This window comes from Myotis lucifugus, unplaced genomic scaffold (genome assembly GCF_000147115.1).
Source record: "Myotis lucifugus unplaced genomic scaffold, Myoluc2.0 scaffold_608, whole genome shotgun sequence".
NCBI classification, from domain to species: Eukaryota; Metazoa; Chordata; class Mammalia; order Chiroptera; family Vespertilionidae; genus Myotis; species Myotis lucifugus.
The window spans coordinates 68,749-95,821 of NW_005871656.1; the positions used below are offsets into that span (position 1 = coordinate 68,749).

At 40.6% G+C, this 27,073-nt stretch overlaps 1 protein-coding gene across 8 annotated transcripts in view; it reads right to left on the reverse strand.

Annotated features, from left to right (window-relative positions):
• The window catches only part of DIP2A (disco interacting protein 2 homolog A), an 80,216-nt gene that overhangs the window by 45,242 nt on the left and 7,901 nt on the right, over positions 1–27,073 (reverse strand). For 5 of the 8 annotated variants that reach the window (XR_001345801.2, XM_023745971.1, XM_023745970.1 and 2 more), the window contains exons 2-8: positions 25,056–25,127; positions 19,419–19,538; positions 13,632–13,751; positions 12,023–12,232; positions 5,574–5,705; positions 1,960–2,079; positions 585–782 (exon numbers count right to left, since the gene is read on the reverse strand). Coding sequence is in view for 7 of the 8 variants with exons in the window: in XM_023745971.1 (XP_023601739.1) it covers positions 585–782; positions 1,960–2,079; positions 5,574–5,705; positions 12,023–12,232; positions 13,632–13,751; positions 19,419–19,538; positions 25,056–25,127 (972 nt within the window). In the remaining variant the exon portion in view is untranslated. The remainder of the gene's footprint in view (positions 1–584; positions 783–1,959; positions 2,080–5,573; positions 5,706–12,022; positions 12,233–13,631; positions 13,752–19,418; positions 19,539–25,055; positions 25,128–27,073) is intronic. The other 3 variants (XM_023745969.1, XM_006104795.3, XM_006104798.3) reach the window with 3 other exon arrangements.

The window sequence follows — 27,073 nt, forward strand, 5'->3', positions numbered from 1 at the left end:
ACCTTTCATGTAATCCCATCTATAGAAAACTCAAAGGCAAGTAAAGCCAGAGGTGTTAGCAGTCAGCACAACAGTTTGCCTTTAAAGTGTGGGAGGACGTGAATGCTGGAGGAGAACCTGGAAATGCTTCTCAGCTGAGTGCTGAATGCATTTACTCTGTGCATCAGGTTATGTGCTTATGATCTGTTACATAAAAACACAGTATGAAACCAAAAGATGCCAAACACAAAAAATACATACTGTACGATTCCATTTAAACAAAGCTCAAAATTAGACAGAACTAAACTCCATTGTTCAGAAATGCATATATAGATGTGAATACTTGAAGCCAAAGCAGTGGCCGGGCACCATCAGTCAGTAAGTGGTCCTCTCTGGTGGGAGGAGGCAGTGGTCTGGGATGGCCACCTGGAGTGAGGCGATGTTCTATTTGTTAAATAGTTGTGTTAGTTTCTCAGGAATTTGTTCTATCATGTTCATCAAGTGTATGTCTATGTTGTTTGTATACAGAGAGAATATCACTTTATTGTGACACATGTATTATTTTACAGCTAAACCACAGCCAATTGCCTTCTGTTGACACTTGCCATAGGTGAGGGTGTAGACGGCCTTCCCAGTTGTGTCCAAGGCGGTCAGACAGGGGGCTTTGGGCTGCATTGTGCCCCACCGCTGCAAGGCAGCCAGCAGTGACGGTGGCCAGGGTGTCCCCAAGGACAGAGGTTCCCCTTTCAGCACTACCATCTGGCTTCCCTCAGGCTTTGGCTGATTTGGATCTGGTTGCTGAACTATAAGCAAAATTGAAATTTTAAAATCAACATTTCATAGTATCATGCACACATTGTATTTTTAAGCATTTACATTTTATAATATTGTTTTTCTAAAATACCAATTATAAAGAGGTTAGATTTCCTTATCATTATAATAGTCATAGACCAACTGACCAAAGACAGATGGAGATTGAATCATGAATAATGATGGAGCCTGGTAACCTTAACCCCACATGACAGTTCCCCAGGGTGGCAGCAGTGATGGCCAGATTGTCACAGGGACAACCCTGACAACACCTGAGAAACAGGCACTAGTCCCTGCTTATAAAGGATAAAAGTGAGCAGAATCACCAGTTTGCTTTGGGTATTCAAAACAACTATCACCATGTTTTAGAAAAAATAAAGTTTATCATATTTTCAGTTGATATGTAACCAAAATTTGCCCTAGTGTAAGAAAGACTGCTCTCAAAAGCATTCATACGATTGAATTCTGAATTTGAAAGACATTATCTAATTAAAAGGGGAAACAATGCCCTAAAAGCAGTATCTAATCCTCAAGTAGGACGGAAACACCCAGGGCTGGTCCTCCGTGGGGCGGTGACACTTCACAGAAGCTAAGGGGCTGGCCGTGTGTCCTGGTGGCTCTAACACATTCATATGCTTGTATCTTGTACTGGGCTTTATTCCTGTTCCTTATCTAGAAGTCTACACTTCTATTTCTTGGTAATTTAAAAAAAATTAATCTATATTCTTTCTTCTAAATATATATATCTCAAGTAAGAGGCTAAAATTCTGAAAAAGAGCCAAAACTATACTGAAGATATAATACTTTAAAACCTTGGGAAGAAGAGTATTCTAGATTTAAAGTTTAAATAAAATTTGAATAATGTAAGTAAAATGAAACCTTAGAAGTATTCTTATAAAATACTAACCAGTGGATCAGAGGCATAAGGAAATGGTAAGTGTCTTAACTATAAGCAATGAATTTTCCACCTGTTCCAATAAAGCTAGCAGTCACATGTGATACCTAATTCACCATCACACATGGTGACTACAGGGGCTGCCAACAGAGAATATCACTTTATTGTGTCATAACGTCACAGTAATAACCCATGTAGGATGTACATCTGCCTGCGTCTCCAGATGTAATGGTCACCCAGTTTACACAAGTGAGCCCAAGTCTGAGGATGCTCACCTTCCAACAGCTCCTCCATATCATCCACGAAGAACTCCTTCAGTGGAGGACGCTTCGGCCTCTTCAGGGTATTCAGAAGCTGCTGGATTTTGGAGGACACTCTGCTGTTCACAGGGACACCTGCCATGGGAAGAGGAACACTGAGGTTAGAACAGGCCATAGCCTCTGGGGAACAGGACATGGAAATGAGGTCCAGTGACCAACTACATGAATAAAAAGCGCTGGCCCCATCAGACAGCCATTTTGGAATTGATTAATTCATTAACAAATACTTACTGAATGCCTTTTAGAAACTAGAACTTACTCTAAGCTAGTGGTTTTCAAAGTGGTCCAGGGGCCCCTGGGGGTGCCTGAAAACTTTTCAGAAGGTTCATGAGGTCAAACTACAATTGAGCCTTGAACAACACAGGTTTGAACTGCATGAGTCCACTTAAATGCAGATTTTTAAAAATAAATACCTGCACTATTTTTGTCTGTGGATGCAAAGGGCTGACCATATGCATTGATCTATGCCACTTTATATGGGGAATTTGAGTATTGCAGATTTTGGTATCTGTGGAAGGTCCTGGAACCAACCCCCTATAGATACTGAGGGTCAACTAGTTTTTAGAAAGTCAAGTTATACGCTGATTTTCGACTATGCAGCACCAGCCACCGTTCATGGGCCAACTGTCCTTCCCTAGTCATATTAAGATACCATTTCCCTTTTACTCTCCTCCTCTCACAAGAGCACAGTGGAGTTCCCAGAGACCACACATCATGTCATAGCACAACAGGCTGAATGGGGATAAGATACAGAACCAGGTATTACTGTTATGCCAGCCATGAGACCAACTGGCAACAATGGAGAAAAAGTCTATTCTTCCCCCTAAATTTTCGTTTTACAAATGTTTTTCATAAATATGAATTATTTATGTTAAGCTATAGAGTTTATTATTTTTTAAATGAATAAATATTTTTTAAACCTTTAGTTTTAATTTCTAATATGGTAAATATCAAGAGCTATAATCCACTTAAACTAAAGCTCTTTCATGTCCTCAATAAATATTAAGAAATGCTGTTCTAGCCCGGCCAGCGTAGCTCAGTGGTTGAGCGTCAACCTATGAACCAGGAAGTCACGTTTGATTCCCAGTCAGGGCACATGCCCGGGTTTCAGGCTCGATCCCCAGTGTGGGGCAACAAGCAGTTAGAAAAATATTTAAATACCATTTACAATAGCATAAAAAATAGATCATATTTTGGGATAATTTTAACAAAATATGTGCAATAACTGCATTGAAAGCTATAAAATAGTGCTAAAATTTTTACAAGAGCTAAATAAATGGAAAAATATACTATATCAACTGAAGCATATAATATTATATTTTTATAAGAGCTAAATAAATGGGAAAATATACTATATTTATCAACTGAAGATGCCAAGTCTTTTCAAATTGATCTAGAGAGTCAATGAAATACCAATCAAAATCTGGCAGGAATTCTGGTAAAATTAACAAACATTTAAAAATATATATTACAATGCAAAGAAGCTGGAATAGTCAAAGCAAATTATTTTTTAAATATTTTTATTGATTTCAGAGAGGAATGGAGAGGGGGAGAGAAATAGAAACATCAATAGTGAGAGAGACTCACTGATTGGCTGCCTCCTGCACACCCCTACTGGAGACTGAGCCTGCAACCCAGGCATGTGCCCTGACTGGGAATCGAACCCAGGACCTCTTGGTCTATGGGACAACACTCAATCCACTGAGCCACCACAGCCAGGCTAGTCAATGCAAATTTTAAGTTGAAAAGTAGAGTTGAGGACAAACTACACAACTTCAGGATTTATTATAAAACTACAGTAATCATGACAAGTTGCTATTTATATAAGGATGGACAAATATAGCAATTGAATAGCATAGAGGTCCCAAAAATAGATTCCTCTAATATATGGTCTACTGATTTTCATTAAAAATGCCAAAGATGCCCTAGCTGGTTTGGCTCAATGAATAGAGCGTCAGCCTGCGGACTGAAGGGTCCCAGGTTCGATTCCAGTAAAGGGCACATGCCCGGGTTGTGGGCTCGATCCCCAGTAGGGGGTGTGCAGGAAGCAGCCGATTAATGATTCTCTCTCATCACTGATGTTTCGATCTCTTCCTCTCCCTCCCCCTCCCTCACTGAAATCAATAAAAATATATATATTTTTTAAATGCCAAAGAAACTTGGTGGGAACAGAATGGTATTTATAAATGACGCTGAAACAACTGGACCTCTCTCTTTAAAAATCAATAAAAACATATATTTTTAATTAAAAAAAAGTTAAACACAGACCTACTACATGATCCAGCCATTCCACTCCTGGGTATTGACCCAAAAGAAATGAAAGTACACACCCACACAAAGACCTGCATAAAAATATTCATAGAAGCTCTATTTGGAAAAGCCAAAAAATGGAAACAATCAAAATATATATTGATAGCTAAATAGATAAACTGTTTATCCAAACTGTGCATCCATAGAACAAAATCTACTCCTCAATAAAAGGAATGAACTATTGATACATGCAAGACCATGAATCTCAAAATAAGTATGTAGAATAGAAGAGTCCAGACACTAAAGAGTAAATACTGTATGATTCTATTTACATAAAATGCTAGAAAATGCAAACTAACAACAGTGCCAGGAAGTAAATCAGTGGTTGCCTAAGGGGAAGCCAAAAAAGGGTGGCAGGAGGTCTGACAAAGAAAACTTTTATGAGGGCTGGATATGTTCAGTGTCTTGATTGTATGGATGGTTTCAGGGTTGTACACATATCTTAAAACTTATAAAATCACATTTTAAATATGTGAAATGGATATGTCAATTTTACCTCAGCTAAGCCCTTATTTTTTTAAAAAAATATAAAGAATAATAAATCAAAAATCTATTGAACCAATGGAAAGCCTGCTTCATGTTGACTTGGTATTTTCCTTTTGCATTTGAACAAGAAACTAAAAGACTTCAACACAATTTGTCCTATTGCTTAAAAGGATCAAAATACACGATCAAGGCTTAGATCTGAGAGCCCCTGGAGTTCTCTGCAATTCAAATCCAGCACACTGGAAAGAAAACTTCACATGACTTTGATAAAAGACATTAAACCTGTTAAGCAGGACCCTGAAATTGCACTGACAGCACTGGGCCTGCACATCAGGAACCACGCGTGCTGCTGTGCCCATTTCACAGGTTGCTGAGAACAGTGTATGAAGACACTGCCATGTTGCAGGCGGGTGCACTCACACTAAGACTTGATCTGCTGAACCCACTGTGTTGAAATAAGAGCTTTCCATGCTTCTGATTTTCCTACAATACTATAGATCCAAACTCCTTTTGCACTCAACTAAAATTTGGAGGTTTTCTCCTCCCTACTCTCCTTGTCCACTGGACCAATTATACAGATATTTCTGATCATTTCTGCACATGGTGCTTTCTGTGATAACATGCACTGCACAGACTGTTCTCAGTGTACTGCACTGAAGGGTTATAACTACTGACTGGCTCAGTTTGCTATAGCGAGTACATGAAGGGATGTTCGGTACCTGAAAAGAACCTGTGCTCAGACGCGTCAAAAGGAGAAAGAAAGACATGCTCACCACCTGATGTGTCCAGGAGGCGTCCACTGCACCCCCGAGGGACGCCTCTCACAGAGGCTGGCTGTGGACGCTCACAGTGCGAGTACTCCACAAGGCCCGTGGTGACATCAGGAGGGGCAGAGTGCAGATCTGCTTTTGAAAAACAAATCCAAAACAAAAGTGTTGTTAATTCAAAAGGCCAGTAAGTTGCTGTTTAAAGCCCATTCGAGTAAAGCTTCTCTAGCTGAGCTCTAAGCAAGGAGCATGGTATTCCAATTAATTTTGTTTTTCTCATTGACCAAGGCACTCAGGGACCTTGTGAACTCTCAGTTCCCAGACATGGTATGTAGACCTGTGTGCATGAGGGATCCAGACTAGAACCACCGACCACAGCACAGACACAGGCACGAGTGGACTCGCCTTCCATATGATGTTTTACTCAGAAATTTCCCTCGATGAAGCAGAAACACATTTCAAATCAATTGTTATTAGACCATTCTTTATTATATTATGAAAAAAATAGACTAACCCACACACCCCCAAAGAGTATGTTGGATGTCCCAAAGACATAAGACTTTGCAGGCTTCAAAGAATAAACCTACAAAGATAAAAACTACCATTATGGCCAGTTCAACACATCTCACTGTTAAGAGACTACAACATATTTCTTTAAAGACAATTTAGTTACATACAGAAAATTTTTAAAGTCACTCCCTTCCACTGTCTGAATGTACATTTTTGTGTTGAATTTTCATTGTATGGCAGGGACATCGATCTGTTCTGTTCAGAATGCAGGCTGACTGTAAGTTGCTATCACATTATCGTTACAGTTGAGTCTCCCACTACGAAAGGCACCATGTCTGCACAACTACCAGAAATTGTGCCCTCCCATAACACTAGAGCAAGTACTTGTCCACTTATGAGATCGATATTAGCTATGTCAGTGGTGACCTATAACCTGTTTAATCTTCTAATGAATGCTCCTGCCATCTCAGATGGCACGCTAATATTTTAAATTTTAAATTCTGACCATCTAGCTATCATTTCATAACCTAGAAAGAAATTTTTAAAATATGTAGAAATATGAAATTATATGGAAGGAAAACACAAACTATTTACACAGCAGAAAATAGCATTTGGAAAAATCTAAATTTGTTTTTTTTAAATATGTTTTTATTGATTTCAGAGAAGAGGGGAGAGGGAAAAAGATAGAAACATCAATAATGAGAGAGAATCATTGATCGGTTGCCTCCTGCATGCCCCCCCCTGGGGATTGAGCCTATGTGCCCTGACCGGGAATCAAACCGTAACCTCCTGGTTCATGGGTGGACACTCAACCACTGAGCCACACTGGCTGGAGGGAAAAATCTAACTTTAATTATAGAACTTTCATAACCAATGAAAAAGCTTGATGTTTATGAAATCAGCCATTTAAAGTATGCCTATCATAAAGTTCTTTCAGTTTAAAAATAAATCTCCCCATCTTTCTAAATCTAACAAAAAGAATAAATGATTTTAACAGTATTCACGAAAAAGGCATAAATGGTAATCTTAACTAAAAGTAGTTTTTAAAATAATTGCATAGGACAGGGATGGGCTGGAGAGGGTCAATGGGGGGGGGGAGGACACAAATGTAATACTTTCAAGAATAAAGAATCATCATTGCCCTGACCAGTTTGGCTCAGAGGCTAGAGAGTCGGCCTGTGGACTCAAGAGTCCCAGGTTCGATTCCGGTCGGGGGCATGTACCTTGGTTGCGGGCACATCCCCAGTGGGGGGTGTGCAGGAGGCAGCTGATAGATGTTTCTCTCTCATGGATGTTTCTAACTCTCTATTCCTCTCCCTTCCTCTCTGTAAAAAATCAATAAAATATATATTTTTTAAAAAAGAATCATCATTAAAAAAGTAAAATAGCTGCATAAAAGTAAGCAAACCACATTAAAAATAAAATTAACTACTATAACTAAAAGTACTACTTTTAAATATATGTATTTATATTTGTGTCCAAATGTTTTATGTATTTGATTTCCTTAACCTAATATTGAAAATAATATATTTTTAAAATTATCTTTACCTAATATATGCTACCTCAAATTTTTTACCTAAATAGTCTTGTTCTTTCTGTATTTCTTTCCTTAACCTAAACTGAAGAACTTAATTTAGTGTTGGACACTAAAACAAAGGATGATTTTTATAATAGAGAGAGAGAAATTGAGTGTTTTCACATTCAGAAATTCAAGCAACTATATCCAGTAAACATATAGCATATGAAGGCTATAATCACAGTATGGTATCAAACAGAGCCTAAGTTAAAATTTTTAGAAGTTACTAGAATTAATCACAGTGTGGATGCAAAGTCAAGAGCAAGGGGGGTGGGAGACACAGGTTCAGCCACACTAGCAGAGGCCAGGAGTCCTCATTGAGAGGTGATGAATCCACCTCATGAATCTTCACAATCAGAGCCTCTCTGAGAATGAAAACACCTCACTCAAACACACTTACAGCCGAATGCTTTGTTAAAAGACCCACAACTGAAAAGTTGAAGGCTGTCTGGCTAAACATTCTGACCTGTGGGCAATTTACTAATACATCAGTGCAAAAGCTATTTTTCAAGCTATCCACTGTCAATCTCCTTGAGGAAAGGTGGGCAGTAACCAGTGGCCATTGGTAGGACACCCAGGAAAGCTACCAAAACAATCTGGGCGGGCTGTTTGTCAAAGGGATCTTTTCTCCTGAAACATGCTGCCCTGCCAGCCAGTGGTCTCTGTGTACTGGAAGCACAGTGTGGCATGTGAGTTCTCATCTAAGACTCACATCACAATAGAAGAGACATGCTCAACAGAAACGTGCTTCAGGCACTGATGCAACAAATTTTAAAATGAAGAGATTCAGTGCTGTGCCCACAGAGGATGGTGAGACTAAAGCTGTTGGCCACTTAATCCCAGTCCAGCCAACCATTTATTCTCAGTCCCGTCAAATGACCAAGATTTTACATGAAGAAGTTCAGCACCTGAGTCCAGAGCCTGTCCGCTATGACCCCACTGAAAATACCAGCCTGTCATAGGTGCACCATTTCAGTGTTAGCAGAACAGTATCTAACAGCAAAGAAAATAAAAAGGAATCAAGAAAACTGTCAGTCTGGAAAAACCAAGATGGCGGCATAGGTAAACACCTGAAATTGCTGCCTCGCACAACCACTTCAGAACTACAACTAAAAGACAAAACAGACATCATCCAGAACCACAGGAAGGCTGGCTGAGTGGAAATTCTACAACTAGAAGGAAAGAGAAAGCACACTGAGACTCAGAGGAGGTGCGGAAGTAAAGTGCAGAGGTACGGAGGCGCACGTGGAAAGGGCTGGCAACGGAGGATGCCGGTATCTTTTTCAATCGGGAGGGAGTCACACGCTCCCGCTTTGAACTCCAGTTCCGGGCGAGTCTCTGGGGACCCAGACTCATACAGGGAGAAACTGGACTGTCTGGCATCAGTTGGAACTCGAGGGCAGCTTTCTCTCAGAGGTGCTTACAGCGGGACACTGAGACCCGGGGGGCCTCTTAGGGCAGGACTGAGGATCAGCCATAGCTGTTTGCTCCGCCCTGTTGATTCCCTGAGACCCCGCCCCAACCAAGTTGCAAGCAGAGGCTTTTGCATATGAATGGGCTGGCCCTTTGAGATCTAAAATTGCCTAACAGCCCTGACTGGTTTGGCTCAGTGGAAAGAGCGTTGGCCTGCAGACCAAAGGGTCCCGGGTTCGATTCCGGTCAAGGACATGTACCTTGGTTGTGGGCACATCCCCAGTAGGGGGCGTGCAGGAGGCAGCTGATCGATGTTTCTCTCTCACGGATGTTTCTAACTCTCTACCCCTCTCCCTTCCACTCTGTAAAAAAACAATAAAATATATTTAAAAAATAAAATAAAATTGCCTAACAAACTGCAGCTGGGTCAGAGAGACCCAGAACATCAAGGCCCCACAGCAGCTTGCATTGCTTCACAGCTGGGCCTCATCTGGGCACCTCCAAACACCAAACAAGGAAGAGGAATCTGCAGATCTCTCCATAGCTCCTGCTGGGTAGCCTCAGGCAGAGGCTAAATTAGCACCTCCTTAGAGATCCAAGAGCCTCTGTACCCAGTGGTCAGAGTGGGACCATCCAGATTACAACTCCTCAGATCCATAAGGGACACACTCAGGGGGAAGACTCAGTGAGCACCAAAGCCCCACTGAAGCAAGTCTTGCCCCATAAGGGTGTCTCCAGCACAGAAGTTCTCCCACTGCAGACACAGCTGATTCTCACAGACAATTGGCCTGGAGGTCAATTCCTCCCAGTGATACCTACAACAATCAAGGCTTAACTACAACAAGACTGTGCACACAGCCCACAAAGGGGTGCACCAAGAGTGTCCACCTCAGGTAATTAGGGAGGCTGAGCCACTGGGCCCTATAGGACACCTAGCACACAAAGCCACTCTATCAACACAGGAAAGCAGCCAAAATGCGGAGACAAAGAAATAGATCACAAATGACAGAAATGGAGGAAAGCAAACTACTGGATATAGAGTTCAAAACCACGGTTATAAGGTTTTTCAAGAATTTGCTAGAAACCGCCGATAAATTTAGTGAGACCCTCAAGGATAGAAAAAGGACCAACTAGGAATTAAGAATACACTGACTGAAATAAAGAATAATATACAGAGATCCAAGAGCAGACAAGAGGATCCCAAGAATCAAGTCAAAGATTTGAAATACGAAGAAGCAAAAATTACCCAACCAGAAAAGCAAAAAGAAAAAAGAATCCAAAAATATGAAGATAGCGCAAGGAGCCTCTGGGACAACTTCAAGCGTACCAACATCTGAATTATAGGGGTGCCAGAAGAAGAGAGAGAGCAAGATATTGAAAACCTATTTGAAGAAATAATGACAGAAAACTTCCCCTACCTGGTGAAAGAAATAGACTTACAAGTCCAGGAAGCGCAGAGAACCCCAAACAAAAGGAATCCAAAGAGGACCACACCAAGACACATCATAATTAAAATGCCAAGGGCAAAAGACAAAGAGAGAATCTTAAAAGCAGCAAGAGAACAACAGTTACCTCCAAGGGAGTACCCATAAGATTGTCAGCTGATTTCTCAACAGAAACTATGCAGGCCAGAAGGGAGTGGCAAGAAATATTCAAAGTGATGAATACCAAGAACCTACAACCAAGATTACTTTATCCAGCAAAGCTATCATTCAGAATAGAAGGTCAGATAAAGAGCTTCACAGATAAGAAAAAGCTAAAGGAGTTCATCACCGCCAAACCAGTATTATATGAAATGCTGAAAGGTATTTTTTAAGAAGAGGAAGAAGAAAAAGGTAAAGATAAAAATTATGAACAACAAATACATATCTATCAACAAGTGAATCTAAAAATCAAGTGAATAAAAAATCTGATGAACAGAGTAAAGTGGTGAATATAATAGAATCAGGGGCATAGAAAGGGCCCAGTGGCTCAGCCTCCCCAATTACCTGAGGTGGACACTCTTGGTGCACCCCTTTGTGGACTGACAATTCTCAGGGGGAAAGGGGTGTGGGGGGTGTGGGAAGAGACTGGACAAAAATCGTACACCTATGGATGAGGACAGAGTGGGGGGGGTCAGGGCAGAGGGTGGGGTGGGAACTGGGTGGAGGGGAGCTACGGGGGGTGGAAAAGAACTGTAATAATCTGAACAATAAAGATTTATTTAAAAAAAAAAAAAGAAAACTGTCAGCCTGGCTTCAACACTAAGCCAGCTGTGCAATCTCAGGTCAATTATCAACCTAACTTTCTGTCCCCCCTCCACATCTACAAAACAGAGGGGTTACAAGGACTTATATGCAAACATATAGCCTAACTAATGGACACGGACAGCAGGGGGGGGGTGGGGGCATGAGCGAGGGGATAGGGGGTAACGTGGGGATAAGGACACATATGTAATATCTTAAACAATAAAAAAATATATATTTATAAAAAATAAAATAAAATAAAAAGACTGTATGATTTGGAAAAGTTCTATGGATCTTTATGACTTAGCTTTGACTGACATCCCTATTCAGGTTGAGGGGTTGTTTAACCTGGACCTCCTAAGCACAGGGTTTGTTTAATCTGGACCACCCCAGCTATGCACACAAGTAAAGAGCAAAAGCGGTGACAATGTCTAGGTTGCAGGCCAAGGGTGACCATCAGGGGCAACCACAGTCACATCTAACTGACTGTCCACCCTGCACCTGCCACGTGTGCCAGCCCACCCTCCAGAGCAGGAGGAGGCACACATCAAGAAACACCATGCACTTCTCTCAGAAGGCCCACAGGTCACAGTATCTGGGATCACTAAACCACAGAAGCATCAAGAACCACTTTTGTTACCAAAAGCCATTTTCTAGAGGAAAAGGAGAAGTTGGGTCTTGATGAGTGTAGAGGTACCCGTCCTAGAGGGGCCACAGCAGCTGTTACTAACCTATGTGGGCGTGGGCCACAAGGCCTGCGAGTGCGGCGGCAGGTCTCCCTCCCGGGTGAGATGAGGTGGAAGATGCGGAGGATGAGGTGGAGGAGCCCTGAATGACCCGGTCGAGCCAGGGCTCGACGCTGGAATGGCTCTGGAGCGGAGTGGAGGTAAGTCGCCCGGGTCGCCGTAAAGAGCCCTCATCTTCTGAGGCAGACGACGTGTCTGTGGTTAAAATAACGACGACAGGCGTGATGTAGGTATGGGTCACCAAGGAGGGCAGGTTCCCACACTAGCACTTGGGCCTCCCAGCCTGCACTGCACAGCTGTGCCCACACGTGACCAAGGGGTCATCTCAAAGGTCACCTCAATCTAGAAGGGCCTGCATCAACCAACTGTAAAATCCACAGGACCCTATCTGGGAAAGCTGGCTTCATGACCCCAGCCTCTCCCAGAGGAGTTAGTTTCAGGACACAATACACTGGGAGTGAAGACAGGCCCAATTCCTAAATGGCTTCAGCACATTCCTTGGTGGCGTCCCAAATATCAAAGGAGACTCCAAGCCCCACACCACCTTCACATGGCTGGGCTCCCCACAGGGAAGGGTGAGCTCACCTCTTAAGGTGAGGGGCTGTGGAGGCTGAACCACACCTCCAGGCCTTACCCTCTTCACCTGCATCGCAAGCATGTTAAATAAACAAGGCATGCGGCCTGCCAGCCGGGAGTTTGACGTGCTTGCACGGTAGGAATGAGCTCTGGAAAGAATTCCTTCCCCAAAATAACTGCTTCAGTCAATAAAATTAACTGGGAATAAGGGTCTATCAAGTCTGCATGACTGCATTTTATTATAGGTTTCACAATGATTTTAAAGTTCTTCAAAAACTGGGTAGTATCTACAATTATACTTAGTAGAAAGAATAATTTGACAGCCATTTCTAAGATTTTTTTCAACAGTAAAAACTTTTTCTTTTTTATCCAGTAAACATTACCAGAACCACTAAATTATCTTGTAAATCTGGTGTTTGGCTTTTAGTCACCAGTTTCAAAACTTATGTAACAAAATAGGCAGCAGAAGTACATGGATCTGAAGTCATTAAACCAACACCGTGGGATAGTCTAATAGGAAGCTTAAAAAAAATCACTGATGAAGAGAAACTCCACTTAAAGGTTTCATTTCTAATCATAATAACAACAAAGTAAAATTAAAAAACCCTCTAGATAGCCTTCTACTCTCCCATTTATGGCCTGGTAACAACACAATAAATGAGTGAATAATTTTAAAAATTTTAATCCAGGAAACCCTTGCATTTCACTGAGTACTCATTTTAGGTTCATCTCTTCCTTAAAGAACATAAAGAGCATCTTAGTAAAAAAAAAAAAAACACAACTAAAATCTACACAAAATATCTTGTAGAAAGCAATTATCCATTTGGGTAAGAGCCATACTGTGTACACCACAAATTTTCAGGTAAAAAATACTGCACATATACAAACACTTTTAATCTTCATTTTTCCAGCTCTATACTACAGGTCAGAAGGATATTCCAACTCATTGGGAAATGAAGTTATGACACCAAGCATGAGAAAAACCTGTGGGCCATTCCCGACCCAGATTTATCAGTACCTGGTGGGGTGCAGGTTTCCACAGATGAATGCACAAGAATAGACCGTCTTTTCGAAGGCAGAGGCATTTTCCTCTCTTTGTATTTGGCCAAAGCTGCTTGCACGGCTTCAGTATGAACATCTACATAGGAAAAACAGTAAAAACACGTTTTATAATATTGGTTATGAAGTAGCAAAATTATGTCTCATGGTTTTCATTGAGTGTACCTACTCGTGGGTCCCACATGTTGTCCTAGGTTTCTTTAAATATTCCTTTGTTTGTAGATTTGACTTCAGAACCATATGAATATTTTTCACACTTATAAATGAAAACTAAATAAAAAAGAAATCCCCCAAATTGAAAATAAGATCAAACAAATGAACTTAAATATGTCTCCAGTAGTCAGCATAAACTACTCTAAACGATTTAACCTGCTCCTCTAGAGAAACATACTAAGGACAAAAAGAAGTGCATGACAGCCCTATCCAGTTTGTCTCAGTGGACAGAGCATAGGCCTACGGACCAAAGGGTCCTGGGTTCCATCAGGGCACATACTTCAGTTGCAGGCTCCTTCCCGGCCGTGGTCAGGGTTTGTGCAGGAGGCAACCAATTGATGTGTTTCTGTCTTTCCCTCTCTCTTCCACTCTCTCTAAAAATCAATGGAAAAATATTCTTGGATGAGGATTAAAAAATAATAATTAAAAAAGAAGTACATGAGACCACTTTCGTACATTTACATTTTTTTCTCCAACAAGGTGTTTTTAAAATATTTAAGCCCTGGCCAGTTTTGCTTAACAGTTAGAGCATCAGCCCTTGGACCGAAAGATCTCAGGTTCAATTACCAACCAAGGGCATGTACCTTGGTTGCAGGTTTGTCCCTGGCCCCTGTTGGGACACGCACAGGAGGCAACCAATTGATGTCTCTCTCTCAGGTTTGTCCCTGGCCCGTTGGGACACGTGCAGGAGGCAACCAATTGATGTCTCTCTGTCACATCGAAGTTTCTCTTTCTTCTCTCCCCCTCCTTTCTTTCCCCTTCACTCTAAAAAGTCAATGGAAAAAATATCCTTGGGTGAGGATTAAAAAAAAATAAAAAGTAGAAAAAAACTTTTAAAACCTTACAATGAAATGGCTGATAACGTGCTAATCAAAAAAGATGAAAAATTCACACCTAGACATACTAAAATAAAATTTACAAACATCAAAGGCAACAAGACAATTCTAAAAGCTTTCAGAGAAAGAGTAAACCATCTTGAAGGATCAAAAAATAGAGGGACATTACTCTTGTAGAAGAAGGTGCTTGAGGGAGAGAAGGTACTTGCAAATCCAGGAGCCCATACAATAGATACAGAAGACTATGAGCACACACTTTAAACTTGATTAGTATCTTAGAAACAAACAAAAACAGGTAAAATAACCCAGAACTAAAAATCTAGACAATATCAACACAACAGAGGTATAAACCAACAGATCCAAGAAACTCAACAAAGCACAATAAACATAAAGAAAACTACACCAAGACACATCATAATCAAATCACTCAAAATCAGTGATAAAGAAAAAAATACTAAAAGTTCCAGAGGAAGAAAGACACATTACATACATGGGATCAAAAACAGGAACAAACTTGGAGAACTAACACTACTGATTTCAACAATTATTATTAAGTTATAATCATTAAGAAATTGGTTTTCCATAAAGATGGACGAATACATCCATAAACAGAACAGAGTCCAGAAAGAGAGCCACCCGTGCATGTGTGACTGCTCTTAGACAAAGAACAAACACTATATGCTCCATGCAAAAAATAAGCTTTGATCCATACCTTAAACTCATATGAATATTAACTAAAATATAGATTATAGGCCTAAAGGTAAAACATTAAACCGATAAAAATTCTAGGAGAAAATAGGTGAGAATCTTTATGACCCTGGATTAGGCAAAGATGTCTTAGATATAAAAACAAAAGCACTATCCACTTAAAAGAATTAATAAGTTAAACTTCATTAAAATTAAAAACTTTTGCTCTTCAAAAGCCACTTTAAGAGAATGCAAAGATAAGACAAAGCTTAGAAGAAAATATTGGCCAACCATATTTATGATAAAGGTCTTATATTCAAGTAAATAAAGAATCAGAACTAGAATAAAGTTCACAAGGGCAGAAAACAGTTTATTAACATTAACAGTTACATGGAACTGGATAGTGGGGAGAATGGGGGTAGGGAAATAAGGAAGACAGGAAGGGCAACGAGACCCTTTATGTGATCCCATTCATGGACTATGTACATGCATGTGCATATATTTGACTCCAGGGCTGAAGATGGTATTCAGTGAAATCCTGAGAGTGGTTGTCTTGGGATTCAGAGACTTCAGGTGATTTTTATTATTGTCCTTACACTAGGTGTAATAACTTTATACTACATGTAATATATATATACTAGAGGTCTGGTGCATGAAATTTGTGCACGGGTAGGGTCCCTAGGCCTGGCCGGCGATCAGGGCCGATCTGCCCCCTGGTGGTCAGTGCGCAACATAGTGACCAGTCGTTCTGCCGGTTGTGCTGCTGTTCGGTCAATTGCATGTTAGGCTTTTATTATATAGGATTATAAGAAAAGAACAAAGTTTTTTTATATTAAATTGGTAAGAAATTATCTGATTAAAAATTTCTCAAATCCCTTCATCAAACATCCTATTGATATAACATTTAAAATGTTAATGATCTTTCTAGATATTCTTAAAACAAAATGGCCATTTAAAATTTTTTTTAATTTTATTTTTCATATAATTTACATGCAATATTATTTTGTAATAGTTTCAGGGGTACAGCTAGACAATTATAAACATTACAAAGTGTTCCCCTGGAATTTTCCAGTACCCGCCTGATACCATACATAGTTACTATAATCCCTGTGCTGTACTTTACATCCCTATGACTATTTGGATTCTACCACTTTGTACTTCTTAATCCCTTCATCTTTTACACCCAGTCCCCCAATACCTCCATCCCCCGGCAACTATCAGTCTGCTCTCTGTGTCCATGAGTATGTTTTGATTTTGTCTGTTCTTTAGATTCCACATATAAGTGAAATCACATGGTATTTGTCTTTCCCTGACTGACTTATTTCACTTAGCATAATACCCTCTACGTCCATCCATGCTGTTGCAAAAGACAAGATTTCATTTTTTTTATGGCTGAGTAATAATATATACCACTTCTTTATCCACTCATTTACTGATGGGCACTTGGGGGTTGCTTCCATAACTTGGCTATTGTAAATAACACTGCAATAAACACAGGGATGCATATATTCTGCTGAATTAGTGTTTTGGGTTTCTTCAGATACATACCCAGAAGTAGAATCACTGGATCATAAGGTAGTTCTATTTTTAATTTTTTTGCATTTCCACCAACAGTGCACAACAGTGCCATTTTCTCCATATCCTTGCCAACAGTTGCAGTTTGTGGATTTATTGATGATAGGCATTCTGACAGGTGTGAGGTGATATCTCGTTGTAATTTTAATTTGTATTTCTCTGATGACTAGTGCTGTTGAGCATCTTTTCATATGTCATATGTCTATCATTCAAATGAAAATAATTTCTTCAGCAGACATTTTTAGTAAGAAAGAAATAACCGAGACAACCAAGATGGTGGCATAGGTAAACACCTGAATTTGCTGCCGCACACAACCACATTAAAACTACAACTAAAAGACAAAACGAATATCATCCAGAACCATGGGAGGGCTGGCTGAGTGGAAATTCTACAACTAGAAGGAAAGAGAAAAGTGCATTGAGTCCGGTAGGAGGTGCAGAGGTGTGGAAGTGTGGAGGTACGGAGGCGCGAGCAAAAGGGGCTGGCAGCTGGGTATGCTGTTGTCTTTTTCAATCAGGAGGGAGATACAAGCTCCCGACTGCTCTGACCTCCAGTTACGGGTGAGAATTTGGGGACCCAGACTCATACAGAGAGAAACTGGACTGTCTGGCATTGGGCCAGAACGTGAGGGCAGCTTTCTCGCAGAGGTGCTTGCAGCGGTCATTGTTCTGCACGGGGCTGCGGGGCATGGAACCCGGGACCTCTCCGAGGCAGAGCAGACTGGCAGCCATTGCGGTTTGCTCCACCCTGGTGATTCCCTGAGATCCCGCCCCACCCAATTTACAACCCCACCCAAGCTGTGCACAGAGGCTTTTGCATATGAATGGCCTGGCCTTTCTCCACCTAAAAACCTGGGCAGACTCAGTGAGTGCCAAAGCCCCACTGAAGCAAGTCTTGCCCCATAAGGGTGTCTCCAGCACAGAAGTTCTCCCATTGTAGACACAACTGGTCCTCACAGCCAATTGGCCTGGAGGTCAATTCCTCCCAGTGATACCAACAGCAATCAAGGCTTAACTACAACAAGACTGTGCACACAGCCCACAAAGGGGTGCACCAAGAGTGTCCACCTCAGGTAATTAGGGAGGCTGAGCCACTGGGCCCTATAGGACACTTAGCACACAAAGCCACTCTATCAACACAGGAAAGCAGCCAAAATGCGGAGACAAAGAAACAGGTCACAAATGAAAGAAATGGAGGAAAGCAAACTACTGGATATAGAGTTCAAAACCATGGTTATAAGGTTACTCAAGAATCTTCTAGAAACCGCCGAGAAATATAGTGAGACCCTCAAGGATAGAAAAAGGACCAATTAGAAATTAAGCATACACTGACTGAAATAAAGAATAATATACAGAGATCCAACAGCAGACTAGAAGATCCCAAGAATCAAGTCAAAGATTTGAAATACGAAGAAGCAAAAATTACCCAACCGGAAAAGCAAACAGAAAAAAGAATACAAAAATATGAAGATAGCACAAGGAGCCTCTGGGACAACTTCAAGCGTACCAACATCTGAATTATAGGGGTGCCAGAAGAAGAGAGAGAGCAAGATATTGAAAACCTATTTGAAGAAATAATGACAGAAAACTTCCCCTACCTGGTGAAAGAAATAGACTTACAAGTCCAGGAAGCGCAGAGAACCCCAAACAAAAGGAATCCAAAGAGGACCACACCAAGACACATCATAATTAAAATGCCAAGGGCAAAAGACAAAGAGAGAATCTTAAAAGCAGCAAGAGAAAAACAGTTAGTTACCTACAAGGGAGTACCCATAAGATTGTCAGCTGATTTCTCAACAGAAACTATGCAGGCCAGAAGGGAGTGGCAAGAAATATTCAAAGTAATGAATAGCAAGAACCTACAACCAAAATTACTCTACCCAGCAAAGCTATCATTCAGAATTGAAGGTCAGATAAAGAGCTTCACAGATAAGAAAAAGCTAAAGGAGATCATCACCGCCAAACCAGTATTATATGAAATGCTGAAGGGTATTCTTTAAGAAGAGGAAGAAGAAGAAAAAGGTAAAGATAAAAATTATGAACAACAAAGTGACAACAAATACATATCTATCAACAAGTGAATCTAAAAATCAAGTGAATAAAAAATCTGATGAACAGAGTAAAGTGGTGAATATAATAGAATCAGGGGCATAGAAAGGGAGTGGACTGACAATTCTCAGGGGGAAGGGGGTGTGGGGGGTGCGGGAAGAGATTGGACAAAAATCGTACACCTATGGACGAGGATAGTGGGGGGGCTAAGGGCAGGGGGTGGGGTGGGAACCAGGTGGAGGGGAGCTATGGGGGGGAAAAGAGGAACAACTGTAATAATCTGAACAATAAAGATTTATTTTAAAAAAGAGAGAAAAAAGAAAAGAAAGAAAGAAATAACCCAAAGATTTAGAGTAGAGTAGAGGTCTGCTGCCTCTGGTCCCTACCTGACCGGAAACGTTCATCCCGTGAGTTGGTGGGCCGTGGCTTCTGCTGCTTAGGTGCTGCAGCCATGGTTTGTGAGGGCCCAGGGATCCTAGGCTCTGCTTGAAGGGATGCATCCACTCCTGAAACACAATTTTATAGGTATGTCTTGTATCAACTATTTGCTTTTCCAATTGTGGAAAAGCCCATTTTAAACAGCACACACTATACCAAAAACAATTATTTGAGCACATGCACCCTGTGCTGGCCCTCGCACCCCAAAGACCAAGTCAGGAGATCAAGGGGAAACCATGAATGCCCACTTCCAGCTCTTTCCTCACAGCAGCCAGCCCAGGCTTGTGTCGTCATCCCCCATTCGCAAGAAAGATGACCATCACACAGCCCAATCCTGAGCCCCGTAAACACCACACATGCAGCTGCTCAGGCAGACTCTCTAGAGAACGTCCTTTGAAAGGGTATTTCTGCACCATAAACATTTCCTGAATCTGAAATGACCTGAGTCAGTTTTCCTGATACTGTCCATGGTATCAGTACACTCAGTGAGAAACAGCCCACTAAACAATCATGAGAGTGTCACCAGTCATCCTTAGACACAGGCAGAAAATAAGTGGATTGGTGGAGAAAGAGAAGAGAGAGGCACAGATGACAATGATAACAGCAGACCACAGTGCTCAGACTCAGGCCCAACTGCCTCAGCCCATGACACCTGCTCAAAGTCTCCACACCCAACTTGCTGATGGCTCTCTACACTCATAGCCAGGCCCACAGCTCTCATGTCCACCGTCCCTGACTACACTGGTCCTCAGGAAACCATGTGATGAGTAAAGGAATGGGGTACAAGTGTGCAGGGTCATTAAACAAAACCCCTGGTGTTGTCTGAGTCCTCATTTGCTGACATTTGAGAAGAGCACAAAGAAAAGACTTCAATTGTGCATCATCAAAATAATCGGCTTAATTTAGCCTTTGGTTCAAAATGTCTCATAAAAATAGCCAGCAGGATTTCAGTCCTACTGGCGCCTCCAGTCCTTATTGCTCCTGGAAAAGAGACAGCCTATCCCTGCCTTGTACCCTGGTAGTCAGTGACTGCCCAACGGACACATTGTAGCAGGAGTGATGTTTTATGACTTCCGAGGCCAGTCATGAAAAGCGACACAGCCGCTACCTGTGTCAACGTGTCCTCTCAGTGACAACACAGAAGAGGACACGAGAGAACAGAGGGGGACAGAAGGGGATAGAGGCAGCACAGAAGCCCTGTGCTTGGTCCCTTGACTCTCCCAGCACTGATACCACAGTTGTGACTGGGGAGCCCCCCAGTATACAGGCTCTGGCTCTGTGGATAGGATGCAGCTGCCCTCCAGCCCAGCCAAACTGCAGATGTGAGCAGAAAGAGGCTGTCACTGTTGGTTTCAAGTCCTACATTTTGGGGTGTCAGTTATTAGTGCTAGAGAATGGGAACCCCTCTGGAAATCAATGTTCAGCTCTTCAGAATTTGACCAGCCATGTACACACACATACATATACATGTGCATCCATAGCAATACTAACCAGTATTGCTACTGGCTTTGTTTCTTGTGGTTGAATAAAATTACTTTACGTTCATATTGGAGTTGAGAATGCATAGAACTTTATGTGCTGTGGATTATAAACAGGTGTGTTGGTAACTGATGTACATGCAAATGGACATCCCTAGACTTACATTCCAAATTATGGGCACTCTGATTCTTTCAGATAGATTCATTTATTCAACAAAGATACAAAACCCATTGAGAAATTAATGGATAACAGAGTAGGTATATTTTTGATTTTAACAGATATCAAGAGGTAACTTTCCAGTAAGATTACAGCAATTCGCACTCTCACAAGCAATGTATGAAAGTATCATTTCCCCACATCCTTGTTAGCAATGGATGCTATAAAAAGTTTTAGAATTGTGCCAAGCTGATAGAAAAATTGTTCACTTTAATTTTCATTTCCCTATCTACTGCTGAAGTTGAACATAATGCTTATTGCCCATTCATATTTCCTCTGATCTGAATTTCTATTCATTTCACCCAGCTAATAAGCCCCTCAAAAGAACTGTAGGAAGCCCTGGTCTACTGGGGACACTGCCCTGCACTGAGCTGGTGGTAGGGAGCTCAGTCATTTTGAAATATTTTCATTTCTAGGGAACCAATTATACCAGTTTTTCTTTTCCTTCCCAACATGTAGATCTCCTATATTGTAACCTCCACTCAAAGGTTATTGAAATGTTCTCCTGAATTTTATAGTATCTCATAATTACAAACATATTTAGAGTGGTAGTCCTTCTGAAGTCTATGTTCACTAAAAATGGAGAAGAAGAGGATCCCAGCTCTGTTGCCTCCCCACTTTGAATGCTCCTGAGTCATTGCTAGACACCTTTCTGTTTCACTGATTTTCTTGTACCCCCTGCATCAACACCCTTCTTTTGTAAGAACCAAGTGTACACAGTCAGGTTTAGCATCTTGAGGGCCAGTTCTTTCTCTCTGTATCCTTTTTCAGAAATGTATTGGCTACTCTCGGAACTTTCCTCTTTCAAATGGGTTATTATTTCCAATCAAGTTTGTTTGTTTTTTTAATCTTTATTGTTCAAATTATTACAGATGTTCCTCTTTTTCCCCCCCATAGTTCCCCTTCACCCGGTTCCCACCCCAATCCATGCCCTCACCGCCACCACCCCCACTGTCCTCATCCATAGGTGTATGATTTTTGTCTCCAATAAAGCTTTAAGGGGCCTGGGGGGCGGGGTGGGGCAGGGTGGAATCAGCTCCTGGTATTCAGACTGGCCTACATTATGTTCACACATTAATTTGGAAACTGCCTGTTGTATAATATTACATTTTTCCATTTAGGACATTGATGTTTCTTCTATTTTAGTGTCTTGGTTATTTCTTTCAAATAAATTTTATTACCCCAATATAGGTTCTGTGGCTTCCTTGATAAATGTATTAATAAGCAATTAAAGTTCATTGCCATTATAAATGTGTGTTTTTTTATTAACAGAAATCCTGCAGAGAAAAGCTATAGATTCTTGCATATCTGCCTTATATCAAATCAAAATCTCTTACTAATTTTAATAGTTAATAAGCAGTCACCTGAGTTTTCAAGGTATAAAATAACACCATCTATAACTGAAGATGTTTATTCTGTTTTGTTTCCCATTGCACCGCACTGGCAGTGGCCACTAAACAAAGTGGCCTAAGAATGGGCACAGCGAGCATTCCTGTCTCACCCTGCATGGGATGGAAACGCTGCAGTATGTGATCACCCAGTGTGAAGGCAGCTGTCGATGTTTGCAAATGGGCTGTCAAATGTTTCCATCATTTCCTTAAATTCCAATTTTACTGAGAGGTTGTTTTGGTTTTATTTTGGAGGAATGAGTGTCAAAATATAAAGAGACTCCTCACTATTCTTTTTGTTGCTGACTGTAAAATATATCACACTGATATAGCTGTCATAAAGCATGTTTTCAATTTAAGAATTATTATAAGAAAACAATCAATATAACAACCGTATTGGTTAAGGGTGGAGGTGGGGGGACTATGGGGGGATAAGGACACATATGTAATATCTTAATCAATAAAGAAAGAAAAAAAATTTAGTCAAGAAGCCTGAAATAAAGATTTACAACAAAAGACAAAAAGAAATAAACACTCAAGTGCCTCAGGATACCCTTCAGTCTCACTCCACAATGAAGCAGCATGCTGACTTCAATGAAAACTACTTCCTTGTCTTTCTTTACCAACTACTTAAAGGTTCCAAAATAGTGCAGTTTGGCATGTTTTTAACTTCTACTGCCTATTTTCCTTTGCAGTTGTTTCTTTTAACCCCCACTCCCCAATATGTTTATGGGCTTCATCCTTGCTGATATATGTAGGTCTTCAGCTTTCCCCTATATGAATTCTGTTGGTTAGTATTGGAGTTATTGGCAGTTGAAGGATACAACATACACTCTTGTGCACAGGCAAACACAAGTGCAAACATTCAAAGTTTCTCGAGGGCACTTGTGTACCTGAAGGAGAATTGCTGATTACCAATGACTTCTTCAACTTTACCAGGTAACACCAGCTGTCCATACTCCCACCATCTGAAACCTCTCCAACAATCGGATGTAGGTTAGGCTTTAATCGGCATTTCTGATTATTCCTGAGGTTGAGCCTCTTTCGTTCACTCGCTGACCATTAGGGTTCCCTTACGAAATGCTTACTCAAGTCTTCAGCCCATTTTTCTACTGGACTCTTTCTATTTTAATTATGTTGGATAACTTTCTGGTTACTTTTAAATTAATTAAAATTAAATTAAAAATTCAGTCTCCCACTACTAGCCATATTTCACACTTCTCAGAGTTCTATGTGGCTAGTATTCAGTACAGTGGACACTATAGTCTCAGAACACTTCCATTATCCCAGAAAGTTCTTTCGGACAATGCTGCTTTTAGTTATTTGTGTCACACTTCTCTTCTTCCATTCAGTGGCTTGTCTATAATCTCTTCATGGTAACTTTTGATAAAATAAAATTCTTAATTTTAACAGAGTCCAATTTACTAATATTTTACTTTATGGTTGCAGCTTTTTGGTAGTTTTAGTGGCTTAAGAAATCCTTCCAGCCCTAACCAGTTTGGCTCAGTGGATAGAGCGTCGGCCTGCGGACTGAAGGGTCCCAGGTTTGATTCCGGTCAAGGGCATGTACCTTGGTTGCGGGCACATCCCCAGTAGGGGGTGTGCAGGAGGCAGCTGATCGATGTTTCTAACTCTCTATCCCTTTCTCTACCTCTCTGTAAAAAAATCAATAAAATATAAAATAAAAATAAAAAAATAAAAAAGAAATCCTTCCAATCTCGAGATGGTGACAATTTCCTCTATGATCTCCTAGAAGTGCTATAGTATTTGCCTTTCACGTTTAGACCTATCATAAACTGGAACTGATTTTTGTATCCAATGTTGTGTGTCTCACACATGCTAAGAAACTGAGCCAGCATCATGACCTGCAATGCTGCCTTTACCATAAACCTGGTCCGCCACATGCACATCTGTGCCTGGGCTCCATGTTCTGCTCTGTTCATCCAGCTGTCCACTTTTGTACCAAGTCATGCTCTCTTACTGATGAATGAATGCTTTACATTCATTCTTCATACCCTGGTAGGGCAAATCTTCCCACCTCATTCTTCTCTTTTAAGCATATTTTGAATCCCTTGGCCCTTTAAATCTGTATGTAAATTTTAGAATTAGCTTGTTAAACTACATACACACACAAAAATCTGATGAATTGATGAATGTGCTGACTCTACAGGTCAATCTCAGGTGGGAAGAACTGACATCTTTACAATATTTGTTTCAAACCTAAGTAAGAAAATGTTCCTTACTATAATCATAAAAATAATGGTGTTATGTATTCATGAAAATAAAATAAATCTTACTTTGGAATGAGATCTATACCAAACCAGAGCTGTAAGTTATAATCTATGCCTTTGGATTTTATTATTTAATATTAGACACATTATTCGCCCAGTCCTACTTAATAGGAAACACAGGAAAAATAGGAAACATACCAATGTTAAGTTCTAAAATCAACTTTTATGAGACAATATAATTGATACAAACACTTGAGTGTATTGAGCTTACCTTGAATAAGTGGTATGTAACGTGCAAGCAGCTTTGCCCTTTTCTTTTCATATCCTTTCTGAGTGATGTCACCTAAAACAATGATGAAAAAGAATTACATTTCTTCTAAAGTTCCAAAATATTGTAATTAAAGATTAATTCATAATGGAAAAACTGGAAACACTAATGTCCTTCAACTGGTGATTGGATAAACAAACCATGACACACCCACACAATGAAATACTATTTAGCAATAAAAAGGAACAAACTATTCATACATAGAATAATTTAGATAGATCTTACATGCATATTGCTAAGTGAAAGAAGACAGGCTCAAAATACCACTTACATGACATTCTGGAAAAGATAAAACTATAAGACAGAGAACAGACAGTGGGATTGCCAGGGGATGGGAGTGAAGGAAAGGCTGACTACAAAGGGGGACTAGAGAATTTTGGGGGATAATGAAGCTGTTCTGTTTTCTACTTACAAAGAAAAAGTTTACTGTAAAACAGTAGCCAATAAGCAGTCTCATACATCTCATATTTACCATCTCTTAATTGCATCATTTCTCTTGTGTCTGATTTAATCTCATGCTGTTTCGTATAGAACAGGCTGTACAGGCTTGTAGCCTAGGAGCAATAAGCGGTACCACACAGCCTAGGTGTGGTAGGGTATACCATCTAGGCATGTGTAAGCACACTCTGTGATGATCTCACAAGGACAAAATCACATGAAACATTTATCAGAATGGGTCCCCGTTGTTAAGCAGTGCATGACTGTAATAAGCTATTAGAAAAGGGACCTGAATCCAAGTTTTCTGGCAAACAGCAGAGCCAAGTTCCCTAATACACCACAGAACTGCGGTAATCCTGACCCAACATCCATAGCTCCCAGGCACCTGGGGGACTCTGGAAAAACACCAGGGCCCACCCTCACAACTAGCTTCTCTGGTGGTCTGAGGGATAACAGCTATTTTTATTAGTCCCCTAGGTCGGCGATTTTCAACTGGTATGCGCAATAATTGTTTTTAAATGCAATACCTGACTCATAAGGGCACTGACCTCTTTTCCCTTAGATTGTCAAATTTTAAAAAATGACAATAGCTAACACAACAATAGCCATCCAGTATGAACGAATCAAAATGACTCCTTTTTCCCTAGCCTGTGTGGCTCAGTTAGTTGGGCGTCATCCTGCGCAGCGAAAGGTTGCCAGTTAGATTCCCAAGTCAGGGCATATGCTCAGGTTGCTGGCTCGATCCCTGGTAGGGAGCATTCGGAAGGCAACTGATTCGTGTTTTGCTTTCACATCTCTATGTTTCTCTCTCCCTCTCCCTTCCTCACTTCAAAAAAAAAATTTTTATTACTTTATATCTTTCTTTTGTCAGATTGGCAAAAAACGTATTTTTTGGTGTGCTGCAGGATTTTAATAAGTAATGTATGTGTGCCATGAGATGAAAAAGGTTGAAAATTACTGCTCTAAGTAGGGATACAATGTGTGGCCTCAGGTTGACCTCCACTGTCACAAACCAAGCTCACTCGGAATTACAAATGTAAAATCCCAAATCCTCCATATCCATGGGTTCCACATCCGCAGATTCAACCAACAGCTAATCGAAAATATTCAAAACGAAAATATTCAAAAAAGTTATGTGGTTGCTACTGTACACTATGTAGTTAGGTCTACGATAGTTGCATCTATATTAACTATGTATTATTCCCGAAATAATACAGTATAAAAAGTATTTACACAGCATTTACATGTTATTAGGTATTATAAGTAATCTAGAGATGACTGCAAGTATATGGGAGAATGTGTGTAGGTTATATACAAACACTGCACCATTTTATAAAAGGGACTTGAGCATCTGCGGACTTTGGTATATCAAGGGAACCAGTACCCCACAAATACCAAAGGAGAACTGTAAATATCACCAAAAGCCCCAAACCCATCAACATAATTTCCAAAACCTACTCTCGAAAGCTCAAGAACTCCTCAAGGTCACAGAAACAAGGGCAGGCAGTGAACACTACTAGTAT